This window comes from Embiotoca jacksoni, unplaced genomic scaffold (genome assembly GCF_022577435.1).
Source record: "Embiotoca jacksoni isolate LCO1_2020_lvr unplaced genomic scaffold, fEmbJac1.0.p SCAF_5, whole genome shotgun sequence".
Classification (NCBI taxonomy): domain Eukaryota; kingdom Metazoa; phylum Chordata; class Actinopteri; family Embiotocidae; genus Embiotoca; species Embiotoca jacksoni.
In genome coordinates, this window is record NW_027185403.1 from 11,321,087 (window position 1) to 11,334,706 (window position 13,620).

General features: G+C 43.0%; 2 protein-coding genes across 2 annotated transcripts; one reads left to right on the plus strand and one right to left on the minus strand.

The window, feature by feature from the left end:
• Window positions 1-783: 783 nt before the first annotated feature.
• On the plus strand, window positions 784-7,821 carry rbm22 (RNA binding motif protein 22). The gene is made up of 11 exons (XM_069171888.1): window positions 784-900; window positions 2,349-2,402; window positions 2,511-2,540; window positions 2,660-2,792; window positions 2,884-2,984; window positions 3,300-3,472; window positions 4,092-4,292; window positions 4,430-4,594; window positions 6,335-6,423; window positions 6,715-6,843; window positions 7,051-7,821. The coding sequence occupies exons 1-11, from the start codon at window positions 847-849 to the stop codon at window positions 7,203-7,205; spliced, it is 1,284 nt and encodes a 427-aa protein (XP_069027989.1). The 5' UTR covers window positions 784-846; the 3' UTR covers window positions 7,206-7,821.
• On the minus strand, window positions 7,734-13,292 carry LOC138211767 (myozenin-2-like). Its single transcript, XM_069171887.1, has 6 exons — window positions 13,144-13,292; window positions 12,223-12,322; window positions 11,097-11,257; window positions 10,040-10,193; window positions 9,321-9,501; window positions 7,734-8,415 (listed from the first exon to the last, which is right to left on the minus strand). The coding sequence occupies exons 1-6, from the start codon at window positions 13,276-13,278 to the stop codon at window positions 8,232-8,234; spliced, it is 915 nt and encodes a 304-aa protein (XP_069027988.1). The 5' UTR covers window positions 13,279-13,292; the 3' UTR covers window positions 7,734-8,231.
• Window positions 13,293-13,620: the final 328 nt, after the last annotated feature.

Consider the following 13,620-nt stretch of genomic DNA (forward strand, 5'->3'; position numbering starts at 1 on the left):
GCAAAAAGTACAGCCGACTTTCCATTCTGAAATGCTGAATGGCAGCCGCACGATAAAAGATTTGCCAGGTCTCCAGGCCTGTGTCTAATCCCTGCCCTTTGACTCCACAACCTCACCCTGACCTTAAATAAACATTAGGGACTTAATGCCCATCCGTAATCTTCAATATCCTTTGCCTCACTAATTGGAGTTTCACACAGCAAAAACACCCTGACCCGAATCTGAACAGGTGGGAAGATAAACTGTAAGTGGACAACACAATTGGCTTAACACCCCAGCCGATTCGTGTGTCTGTCACTCCCCATCACTCACATGCTCAAAAGAGGGAAGGACACTTATATCCTTTACTTACTGTGATTTAAAGTAGTAGCCTACTACAACTACAATGTAATGTTTCCATCGAAATTCAGCAAGCGGTAACATTTAATCATTACTGATTAAAATGACTCCTCTATAGAGGCTGTAATGTTAATCTGTTTGATCTAATTATTAAATAGGCCTATTTAACAGCACTGCATCTTATTATACTGAGCCGATTTGGTTGTTAAATCTTAATTTGTATCGTCAGATATGTAAAATGGTGTAAAAAATCAAACAACTTTACAAAAACGCTGCAGATGCAATGATGAGTTCCTCATCGTCCACAAACGTGACTCTCATTTTATTTCCTGTTGTATTTTACTTATTATTAATTCGGTAAATTTTGTAACCGTGAGTTTCTTGAAATAGGGCGACACCCTAAGGTGAAACGTGGACCACCCCCCCACCCCCACCTCCTCCTGCCGCGGTGCATTATGGGCCGACCCCGCTCGCGTCGCCCGGCTCGGTTGGCTCTCACTCTGCAAAATGGCGACTTCCCTGGGCTCCAACACCTACAACAGACAAAACTGGGAAGACGCGGTACGTTTAACTGTCGATGTGTAGTTTACAGAACAGAAGAGTTTGGCTGAAACACAGTATTTCCCGGCTACATTTCAGGAAACAGACTTAAACGATTAAAAAAAATTTAAAAAAAATGTGCCAGTTCGCTGGTTAGCCTTGTTAGCTGGAAGCATGGCTGCTACCTTCCTTAGCATCTCGCTGCGGATCGTAGTTCGCTTGTTTTTTTTAAAACATCATTTCACACAACATACGTTTTCCTAGCAGACCGAGCTGCAAATAAATAATGGGCGACACATCCCCAGTCCGGACTCAAACCGAGCTCCGTGAATTTAACTCTTGACGTGAGACGTGGCTGGCGTTAGCTGTTTAAGCTAGTCGAAGCTAGCACCACCGGCGGCAGGAAAATAAAAAGATGAATTCAGTAGATTTACAGAACCGGACCTGATCGGTCATCAGAGAAACATCCGGCGTTTTGTTTTAGTTAAAACCTCGGGGGGTTGTAAACTCGTTTAATATTGAGGTGACGTTAGCATAGCAGCAGGTGTCTCGAGGAAGAGTTGAGAGTCATTTAATTTAATTTAATTTAATTTAATGTCCAGTTGTTGTTGTTGTTTGTTTGTTTGTTTGTTTGTAACATTGCAGGATATGAATCATGTTTACGACATATTTTAGGAGTTGTATGATTTCTTGCTCATCTCTGACCTCGTTATTATTTTGTCATATATAACTTTGCTATTGAATATTTTTATTTTGTGATGACACTTAAAAAAGGAAACGATAACTTTTTTTTTCTATACAACCAGTTGCTTATGACTGCAGGATTACAATGGATATTATAAATAGATGTGGAAAAACCTTTGGTGAAACTATATATTTATTTGATCATTTATATATTTTTGAAACTATATATATATTTAGCAATTATGAATTCTTCAGTTTTCAGTCCCCCCCCCCCCCATCAAGTAAGGAACAAGTAAGTTTTTGACCCTCTTAAAGGTCCATAACTACTATATTAGGCAGTAGATCAGTTTTCACACTTGAGCCATGACTCAACGGGGCACTTGACCAATGTTGGTTTTATAAAAACACCAGACTATAAACTTTGCAACCCTAGAATATGTAGTTGACGTTTGAGCCACAGGAGCTGCTTATATTTAGGTGTGTGGCTGATGCTATCGGTGGGATGAATTTACGCAAGGTCATTTTCTGCAGCTAGCACTTGGACCGAAACGGCATCCTGTAACAGATGGCAAAGTAGGAACGAGCAAGTCCCTCAGCACTCCCTGTATTCACACGCGTAACTTCGCCAAGGTGCCCCGCGGCAGAAGGTGTGAGAGAGACGAGAGGCCAAGTTACTGCTTCGGATAACTCGCACCGGGGGACCGCCGGACGCGTAACTGATATCATGATTGGGGTTTTTTTTTTTTTTTTTACTAAATGATCATCTGTTTTCGGTTTTCTTCCAGGATTTTCCAATTCTGTGTCAGACATGTTTAGGAGAAAATCCTTACATCCGTATGGTGAGTGAGCGTTGCCCCGCCGTCGCAATGAATTGACTGTAATTCACTCGTTGCGTTTCCGACCAATTGTTGTGCAGCGCACAAATCCGTCTATGCTTTGTTTTACAGACCAAGGAGAAGTATGGGAAAGAATGCAAGGTATGTTTTGCACTGAAGCTTCATATTGTGTTTATGCAGCGCACAACATAGTTTATCTTAAACTTGCAGGGTAATTTTCCATTTAAGACGTTTTCAATTTGTCGTCGGTTGCCCGTCAGATTTGTGCTCGACCCTTTACCGTGTTCCGATGGTGTCCGGGGGCACGGATGCGTTTCAAGAAGACCGAAGTCTGTCAGACCTGCAGCAAAATGAAAAATGTTTGTCAGACATGTCTGCTGGATCTGGAGTATGGTGAGTGTCTCTGATGGTACCTGCTTAGTTTGGCCCGTGTGCAGTTAGAGCTACGAGTTTAACCCTCTTTGTTGCACCTTGTGTTTGGCAGGTTTGCCCATCCAGGTCCGAGACACCGGAATTTCTGTTAAAGATGAGGTTCCCAAGTCCGATGTGAATAAAGAGTACTACACACAGAACATGGAGAGAGAGGTATAATTACTTTCTGGTAACAGCTGTTCATACTGAGTTTCATCCAACTGCAAAGTTCTATACAAGTTGTCGTGTTTTCTTTGCATCCGATCCCAGTATTTGCTTATAGTATCTGATCCAATTGTGACCTGTTGAAAATTATAACCCGCATTACATCCTTCTTTAAAGATGTTTCAGTTTAATCCGCTCTTTCACTCAACAGCAACACTTGGTGGTAATCTGTAATTTCATTGATATTGGTTCATCTTGGGACATCCCTTGCTAGATTATTTTCTGATTGATCCATTATGTCTGTTTGGACCTGTGTGTTTACAGATAGCCAATTCTGATGGCACACGGCCGGTTGGCCAGCTCGGCAAAGCTGCAAGCTCTAGTGATATGTTGCTCAAACTGGCCCGGACCACACCCTATTACAAGAGGAACCGGCCACATATCTGCTCCTTCTGGGTGAAGGGAGAGTGTAAGAGAGGGGAGGAGTGTCCCTACAGGTGAGTGGCATGGTGGCCTGCAGCTGCTCCATCCGAACTTAATGTTTTGAGTTTGACATTGTGCTGCGGAGCTGAGTTTTTTTGAGGGGGAAATTGTGACCATATTTCACATTGGGTCAGATGCTGAATCGGTGACACTAATATTGAATGTCCACCTTAAATCTGCGTGGATTGTTTTGATCTTCTGTCTGCTGTTGACTTGAAGATGTGCGTGTGAATCTATATTTTCAAATTGGTAGCTTCTTTGGAGCAACATCCATATTTAAAGAATTGTGTACTGTCAGTCGGCTTTATTTGCCAAGCGCATGAACATGTGCAAAGATTTTCTCTCCGAATTTATAAACTCATACAGCAGAGGGAAAACCACAAAACTCAGCAAAGTCAACTCAAATGAATTGAATTTTTTTTTTTTTTATCCCTCAAAATACTCCCAATACTTTTTTTTATTAGATTCTTTCAAAGTCTTCACCTCATGTGAGCTATATATTAACATGTTATGTGTCAGTTTGTCTGTAATTTCCTGTATGTGGTGGGCGTGTTATGTTATCAGCCACACATCTGCTCCATCTGGGTTATCAGATGTCAGCATGTTCTCATTGCACTTGTCCTTTTCACACAGGCATGAGAAGCCCACAGATCCTGATGACCCTCTGGCCGACCAGAACATAAAGGATCGATACTACGGTATCAACGACCCAGTAGCTGACAAGCTGCTGAAGCGGGCCTCAACTATGCCCCGACTGGACCCTCCGGATGACAAATCCATCACCACCCTGTACATCGGGGGTTTGGGAGATACTGTCACAGATGGCGATCTCAAGTAAGGGCTTCTGTTTCATAACAATATCCGCTGGACTTTGTCTTTCACACCTCTTTTGTAAATATTGTGTTGTGCAGTTTTGAAACTTGTGGCTACCACATTTCGGGTCGTAAGAGCTTGTTTCTGTGTTACCGCAGGAGTCACTTCTACCAGTTTGGTGAAATTCGAACCATTACCATCGTCCAGAGGCAGCAGTGTGCGTTCATCCAGTTCGCCACGCGGCAGTCAGCTGAAATGGCAGCGGAGAAGTCCTTCAATAAACTCATTATTAATGGACGGAGGCTCACTGTCAAGTGGGGAAGGTAAGTAGCTGATCAAGAAGGTATTTGTGCATCTGCGTGCGTCACCACGCTGACCACCAGACACCGGATGCATTAAAAGCAGCTTGCGCGAACATGTATTGTTTAGATGTCCTCTAACAACAGATGTCGGCTCAGATACAGCCCCAGTAAGCAGAGTCGCCGAGGAGGAGGTGCGAGGATGGACAGTGATGATTTGTTTATTAAACGCAGGGTTGAGATCAAGGAGCACAAGCTTTAATCGTTGCTGTACCATCATCGTCACAACTGTCAGTAAATTACTGCAGTGTATTAAATATAATTATTACTGACACAGTAAGACAGACACTGTGCCAAGTGGGATACTTTAAATTTTCTCTTCAATTTTATTTAGATAGCGCCAAATCACAACACAGGTTATTTCATGGCACTTAACACATTAAAGTCCTCACAGCAGAACTTTACAGCATTATACAGAGAAACCCAACAATTCAACAACTTTTAAGTTAGGAGGGAACAACTCTTCTTTAAGGGAGAAGAACCTCCAACAGAGAGAAGGAAAAACTCCCTCGTAACAGGAAGAAACCTCCGACGGAACCAGACTCGGAGGTGGGTGGCCATCTGCCTCGATGTCCTTGTTTTCAAGGATTTTAGAAATAAACAGCAGGTTGGAAATTGGTCTGCAGTTTCCTAAAACAAATGGAGCAAGAGTCAGCTTTTTAAATACAGGTTTAATTGATTTCTTGAGGAGTTTAGTTGGGACGGGATCCAAGAGACGGGCAGATTATCCAGATGAGGAAATAATTGCAGTTAGCTCGGAGAGCTCCGCAGGAGACATTTGTTCGAGGTATAAATCTGGTCCCACGGTTGCTTCCAGGGCTGCTGTGCTTAACAACATATCAGTGACAGTGGCAGGAAGGGTCGGCCCCATTCTCTCCCAAACGGTAACAATTTTATTAGTGAAAAAGTTGATGAAGTCATTACTGCTGAGAGCTGAAGGAATAGAGGGCTCAACTGAGCTGTGACTCTTTGTCAGCCTGGCTACAGTGCTGAAAAGAAACCGGGGGTTGTTCTTGTTTTCCTCTATTAATGATGAATAATATGCAGTTCTGGCCTTGTGAAGAGCTTTCTTTATAAGATATTAGACTATCCTTCCAGGCCAGGTGTAATTCTTCTAAATCAGTGGAACGCCATTTCCTTTCCAGTTTTCGCGTTGCCTGCTTAACGGAGCATATTTGTGAGTTGTACCACGAAGACGCCTCCTCTGGTTCATTACTTTCTTCAGAGGGGCGACATTATCGCGAGTTGCAGCAGAGAGGCTGCAGTGTTTTCTGCAAGATGTTCCACTTGTGTGGGACTAAAGTCGACGTAGATGCCTTCCACTGATAAACATGTAACGGCTTCCTTAAACTTGGACAAAGCATCATCAGACAAACATCTACTGTAATTGAATTTGTTCCCACATGCTGTGTAGTCCATCAGTGTAACTTCAAATGCAATTAAAAAAAAAAGTGGTCCGACAAAAGAGGGTTTTGAGGAAATATGATTACATTTTCAGTTTCCATGCCATATGACAACCAGATGGAGGGTGTGGTGTCCACACCCGAGTGGGTTTATTTACATGTTGAGAAAAGCTGATTGAGTCTAATAATGAGCTGGATGTAGAACTGAGGCTGTCATTGTCCACATCAACATGAATGTTAAAGTCATTCATTAAAGTTCATCAGTATATCTAACTTAAAGTATATGGTGTGTCATTTGTAGGTCTCAGGCAGCAAGAGGGAAGGAGGGTATCAAAGATGGTGTCAGTGAGATGGGTACCAGACTGGATCCCGTACCCGGACTGCCTGGAGGTGAGTCTTCAAACTGTGTGTGTGTGTGTGTGTGTGTGTGTGTGTGTGTGTGTGTGTGTGTGTGTGTGTGTGTGTGTGTGTCTCTGTGTGGTGATGAAGTAACGCAAGTGTAATTTAAAGCACTGTCTGCATGTAATAATGATGTCAGTTGGTTCAATCCTTCGATTGATATCCATGCATGCACAATTGGTTTTGAGAGTAAAACGCAGCAAAATCAGACATTACAATAACGTCAAAACTGTGATTCTGCTTCCTAATTTTCTTCTGGAATTCTGCTCCTCTTTGTTGTAGCTTTACCTCCACCACCAGCTCTAGATGAAGAGGCTCCTGCAAACTACTTCAACCTCGACCCCATCTCTTCTCCTGCGGTCATGAACCTCGGTTTGCCCCCACCTCCAGGCATCAACCCACCTCCTCCAGGTGAAATTAGAGCTTTCTATCTCTTGCAGCCTTTCGCCATAGTAAAAATATATATCGTATACATTGTACAGTGTATCTAATATAACAAAAAACTAAGTTCTACGGTTTGTTATGGATTTTGCAATCTGTTTTCACATTTGGTGATAATTAATAACTTCACCCTAGTTAGGTAGATACTTAATTTGTTCTTTTTGTTCGCTCCTTCAGGTTATGGCCATCCAATGTTTCACCCAATGGGTCCCATGGCCCCACCTCTTCCCCCTCCTATGAGCATGAGACCTCCCGGTCAAATCCACTACCCATCCCAGGATCCTCAGCGCATGGGTGCTCACGCCGCTCATGGCTCACGCCAAGGTGATTAGCTGCCAAGAGGGAAGTCCTGCTGTGATTAGGTGTCATTTTTTTCTTGCGTTCAACCTGACCAGGTGTGTTCCCATGAAATGCTGCCCGGTGAGCCCGAAACCTGAGGACCACTTCTGGCAGAGATGCATCGCCTAGAGAGGTTATGTCTTATTATGCCACCTGCAAAGCAGTGAACGAACTGATTTGAGCTCCGTCTGTGTCTGAGGAGATGACAACCAGGATCTTACAAGATTACTTTTGTCGGTATTCACAGGTAAAACACACCAGAACAGCATCTAAACAGTGGAACTTAACATAGTTAAAGACTTCAAACATGAGAGCACCCACGTGACCAATGTGACCCGGCCCATGTGGTTTCAAAGAGCTCCTTTGGTTGGAGCTACTGTACATAGAAATATGTTTTCTTTAAACTTGTATTTGTCGCCTCGTGCATTGTATCACATGGAGTTGAATTCTGAGGAGCATTTTTAAACCTGTTAATTTTCAGTTGCATTGACAATTTTTTTTTATTTGACACAATCTGAATATTCCACAGCATAATGACTTAGTTTATTGTCAGGCTTTCTTTAAATGTTCTTTTCATTTGTCATTAAAATAACTACAATTTGTCATTGATCACCTCGTGTGAAATCATCATTATTTATAGAACAATGTCTGGTTGCGTGTTGCGTCTCGATTGTGGAGAAGAAGATGTAAAGCCACAAAGAGACAATAAAGGGAGAGGGCAGTCAGGTAATAAGACACTGATGAGATCAGATACCGCTCTGTGTATCAGACAGGAAGAAAAGGTGGGACTGATCAGCCTGTGGCAGCATGGTCCTGGACTCCACTGTGAAATTAACCGACTCCAGCATTCAGAATTTGCTGCAGCAAGTCGAACCACTCGGCAGAAGCAAACCACTTTATATATTAAGCATGAATGTTTTTTTTGTTTTTTTTTCCCCCTCCCTTTCAATGCCCTCTGATTTAACAGAGGGATCATCTTTTTAGGTCAGTGCTTCAGTGTTTAGCTCGTTAACTTATTTTCATAGTTCATTAGATTCAGGGGAGTAATCAATTCCCCAGCCCCTCGGTGCTCTGTTGAAGTTGGGCCGTCGACACATGCGGTCCAGAGCGATGCCAGGAAGGTTCTGGGATTCAACTGCCTCAAAGCTGATGACGGGGATCACCCTGCTGCTCGCCGCAGCGCCCCCAAACGGCATCGCAGATCTGTGGAAAAAAAAGAAGAGTCCTTACTAAGCAGGCTGAACGCATTGTGTTTGATGTTCCAGGCAGAACATGATCCAAGGCATTACAGCTTTTACTCAATTATGGATTATACTCCTTCCTATAAAGAGGGGAGTCTTTTACACGATACATGATATGAATTTGGTCATCATTGCTTCGAGCAGAACGTCTTGTTAACGGGAGGAAACCACCCAGGATTCAGGGAGACTCAAACTGGGTGCCTGCTGAACTTCACCTCCTTTACTCGTATAGCTGCTCCGACCATTAGTCGAGTTCAGATTTAATTAAGGCTTCACAATTTGATGATAATCTTGGGGTGTAAATAGATCCCTCCACAGGGGCTAGCTACATTTCTAGACTGACTGGCAGAATCAGTTTGATTGACAGCTTTAATTGAATAAAGTTTGTCATTTTGTACAGTTTCCATTTCTCCATCTGCCCAAGCTTAACCTTTGTTCTGGCTTGCTCGCGTGATACAAGAAGACACAAGAAGGCTTGGTTTCTTGTGTGCCACAAGAAAGGTGATTCCTTTTCGTGCGCAATCTCTTGTGGGGCCATTAAAAGCTTGCCCCCCCCCCACCCCACCCCACCCCACAGTGGATCATCTTTCTTTAAAGAGCCTGGGTTCAAAATAACCATCATGTTGCCACACTCCAGGGAGGTGCAAGCCAGAGACTATTAATTTTCAAACTGGAAACATGGAGTGGAGCCGAGGGGAAGAGATGATGATGATGATGATGGATAGCGTGGTGAGGTCATCTGTGGGTCTATTTGAAGATGACTGGGTCTCAACACTGCGCTTCCAACGGAACAGGATCTAACGGCACCTGATTTATTTGGATGAACTCGGTCGTGGCTGGAGAAGTCGATACCAAAGGCAGGCTTACCTGTTGAAGCACCTGTTGGCAGGCTGTAGTCTTTGCGGGAGCTGGGGCAGCTGGGCATTGAGGGCGTTCAGGAGCTCTTCGTTGCCTCTCAGAGCTTCCCTCCAAGGGGAGCAATAGGATTTGGGGATTACTGTTGTGTTGAATTTCTCACGAGGAATTTCCTTTAGAGGGCCAGAATACCCTGACCACAGCAAAAACATAACATCAGTGGATAACAGAAGCATTAAGGTCAAAGTAAAAAGTGGTACTACAATATTGAGTAATTTTATTTTGTAACTTCAAAATAAAGTCCATTATGTCGAGGAAAAATGGACAATAGGATTGATTTGAAAAACCTTCTATGATTTCTTTTAAAAAGCGAGCCCTATTAAAGCACACAGAGATCTATTATACATATAAATCTCTTTGATGTCACTCCTGTCAACAATAGGAACTACAGTAATTAGATCTCAGTGAGAATCCCTGATAATAAACAGCTCAGCTCAATCAGTCAGACTACAAGCAGTGCCGTCTGTCAGACCAAGAACACAACAGCAATCTGCAAAGATGCTCAAAGATAATTGCTACATTCAGACTGCCAGCTCTTCTTGCACAGATAATAGTACAACTAATTTACAGTGATGCATTTCAATAAGGAAGGTGAGCGCCAACCGATCAGAGTGTCCATGCATTGCAAAGAGCCAATAACCCTTTGCTCACAGTGTATTACAAATATTTACCTGGAGCCAGGACATCAGGACTGCCCTTCTTTGCTACAGTCTTCTGAAGGTTGATGACCAGGCTATGCTTACCCGGGACGGAGAAAGCCTGGTTCTCTTTCCCTCCCTGCAGCTCCAGGATGATCTGCGGGGGAGGAACGACCTCGAGATGAACCTGGGAAAGATACCGAGTTAAGTTTCTTGTCAATTTATTTTACTCCCCAAAAACTGCCAGACGGTTTATTAAAGAAGCAGGCGACCAATTCTACACATGAATTCAGTTTTCTTCAAGTAGTTCTAGTTTGAATGTGAGCGCAGCTGCAGAGGAGCCTTTTTCTCATTATTCATTTTGACGAATAAGACTTGATTTGCATTATTGGAAAAGTAGAATGCAGCGTTTAAACAGGCTGACACATAAAAAGTCACAATGTTTCCAGCCTGTGCTACTTCGATGTTTTCCATTCTGTTGTTGGATCAATTTGAGGAAAAAAAAATATATGGACATCAACTAGAGGATTAGTCAAGCCACAGAAAATGTATGTGCTGCAGTTGTGACAATCTACTAATCATTGCAATAATTTTCCAAGCATAGATTTAGAGATTTTTAGGATTTTCAAATATAAATATTTTCTATTTTGTTTCACTTTTGTATTGACTGCTAACTTCTGTTGAGTATTTTTTTTTATAACTTGCTGATATTTTTGGACCAAACAATTAATCAATTGGGAAAATGACATGTAGATTCGTACAGAAATAACCATTAGTGACTAAATCTCTCGACTCCCATTGTAATATCTCTTCGAACAAATGTCCATTTTGTCTTATGCAAATTGGTCTTTGTTGTTGCCAGCCATTCATCAAAGTGGGAGAAGCTACCTATCTACGGTGGACTGCCCCATTTTGCTGGAGCTCTTACTGTGGTGACATGTCTAAGGCCTGTGAGACAGCAGACACCAAGAAAGGTCAGACTCTCTTATCTCTTTGATAAATCCGACACACCGGGAGCCCTTTAGTGTTAAATACACTTCCGATTCATAATTTTTTGGGTGTGCAGGTTAGAGCACGTTCAGTTCCTTACGTCGTTGGTGTTGTAAGCACCGCTGGCGCCGTTCTCCAGCGTGTACCTCTCCACCCTCTTCTGTCTCTCCTGAAACATGCGAGAGCCTCGATTAGAGGGAAGGTTGAGCTCCTCCATCATCACGTCTTTTGGGATGCTGATCTTCTTCCCGAGGTTCAGACCTTGTGCACAGCATGACAACAGACAAACGGAGCCGGTGCTTAAAGAAGTGATCACGTGACGTTCTGAAGCCAAATATTGACAGCAGAGAAAACTACTTGCTCCAGGTTTTTGTGCAGCCTGGCTCTAATTTAAGCCTGAATAAAAACACAATGGTATTTAGTCGTTACTGCGAAGGCAATTTGGAAAGTTAATGAAAGACGCAGACTAATAAGACCTTTGGCGAATCATAATGTCTCTGGTCTACTTGTTTCTGTCAGCGGTAAACAGCTGAGGGGGACTGGTATAAAAAAAAAAAAAAACTGTGCAGTATGTTGGTATCCTCACAGCTTTTGCTCAGGGTGTCTTCTCATGTTGTATCATGGTCTTAGAGTAGGGTCTGAAATAGTCTAAGGATGATGTCAGAGTGGTGTGTAATCTTTGTTGTGGTCTGGAATTGCATGGGTAACTGGGCATATAAATAGGATCTTTGGATGAAAGACTCCTGTGAGAGCTGATGGCAATCCTTCTCGCTCATGATAAGTGTTCGGAGAGGTCTGGGCACATGCCACCCTTGAGGAGCTGCCTTTGATCGGCCTGTGTAAAATTCAGTGGTGGAAGTCACATTTTGCTGAGTTTAGGAGACTGTGTTTCGAGGCCTCGCTGGCGGACAGCACAGGAAAGCAAACAGTGCGACTGGGATGGTCCCTGTTGGAATGTTTGGAGAATTTCATCAACACACTGGCACTCCCGGGATTTGGGTGTACCACAGTCCTCTTGTCTCCAGGCGGTGGGATAACACACTTTGATGTTTGGCTTAATTACATCTGACAGCCCCAGCTGTGATCTCACTCTGTGGCACGCAGGATATGGGTGTAAATACACACAGGTTGTTGATGCAGTGTGTAAACCGATATGTGCATCGGTTTATCTGTAAATATTATGTACTCGTGTCAGTTCTACAAAACCAATAATAATGTTCACCTACCTCCCCTGGCCTCCTTAGACAGAGCCTTAGCCTGTAGCATCCTCTGCTTCGTCATGTCATCTAGGCCTGAATGCATCATCATCATCATCAACTTCTTCCTCTGATAGACACACATTGTCATGGTTATTATAAGAGCTTTTCTAAATTGTAGTTGGTTTGTAGCGTTATACTGCTACCACATTAATATGGAATGTTTTAGCACAAGTCTCTTCTACTGGATTCTGATTCAGTGACAAAAGGAAGAGAAAAACAGCTGATGTTAAACTTGACGATGCCACACGCCCTAACCTGTATGTCACAGTCACAAGTTATTTTAAGGGCACCTCCATTTTGTTAACTGACTGGGCCTAGTAGGGGTGGAAATCACCAGAGGGCCCACAATACGATATATTTTCATGCATCTTGAGTCACGACACAATATTATTACGAAGTTGTGATATGCCAAGTATTCCAACAAGATACCAAATGCAGCGAAATATTGTGATCGACTACCTTTTTTTGTATTAACACAATATTTGTATGCGACTTATTGCAAAATCATGTTGTATACATTTTTCTCCCTAACCTAGAGCTTACAATACATCCAGATCTAGTTGTTTGGCCTGCATAGGTCCAAACAAAGCAGCGATAAACACTATAAAAACTAAATATTTGTTTTTAATCTGGGACTGCCATCTTTCTTTTAATTTAATATGGAATAAAAATAAAAAAAAAACATTTTTTTAATCACACCACACCACAAGATGATCTTTCATTTTCTGACTGTATGTCCAGCATATTAGAAACGTATGATGCTCCCTGTTTTGCGTTCATTTAAGATCCGAGTGGCTTCCAGATCCCAAACTCTGTTCAGTTAGTGTCTTACGTCACTGCTTACTTTGACCATATAATGACCTGCGCTCCCCTTTGCTCAGTCCTTACCTGTGTTTTTCGCCTGTCCGTAAGCCGGGCGTTAGAAGAAGTCTGGGTGGCTTGTGTGGTTTGTCCCGTTCTGATGCGTCCCCACCTCACTCTGACACTCCTTGGCAGAGAAGGAACAGTCTGTATAAAACTCATCCCAGGATGCCTCCGGTGCTTACCTCATGGAGTTTAATTTAGCAGAGGGGTGAGAGAGAGAGAGAGAGAGAGAGAGAGAGGATGGATGGAGGGAGGGAGGTTTTTTTTTTTTTTTTTTTTTTTTGGGGGGGGGGGGGGGGGGTTCAGGTGGGTTGGGGGAGTATAAAAGGGCGATTAAGGAGAAGAGTCATGCACAAAGATTTACATGCTGATAATAAAAATTTGATCCCCTCTGTGCGTGTGTGTTGTAACAGCAGCTGTCCAGACTGACACTTGGAGGCCAAGCCTCCAACCTCCTCACTGCAAACACACACACGCACACACACACGCACACACACGCAC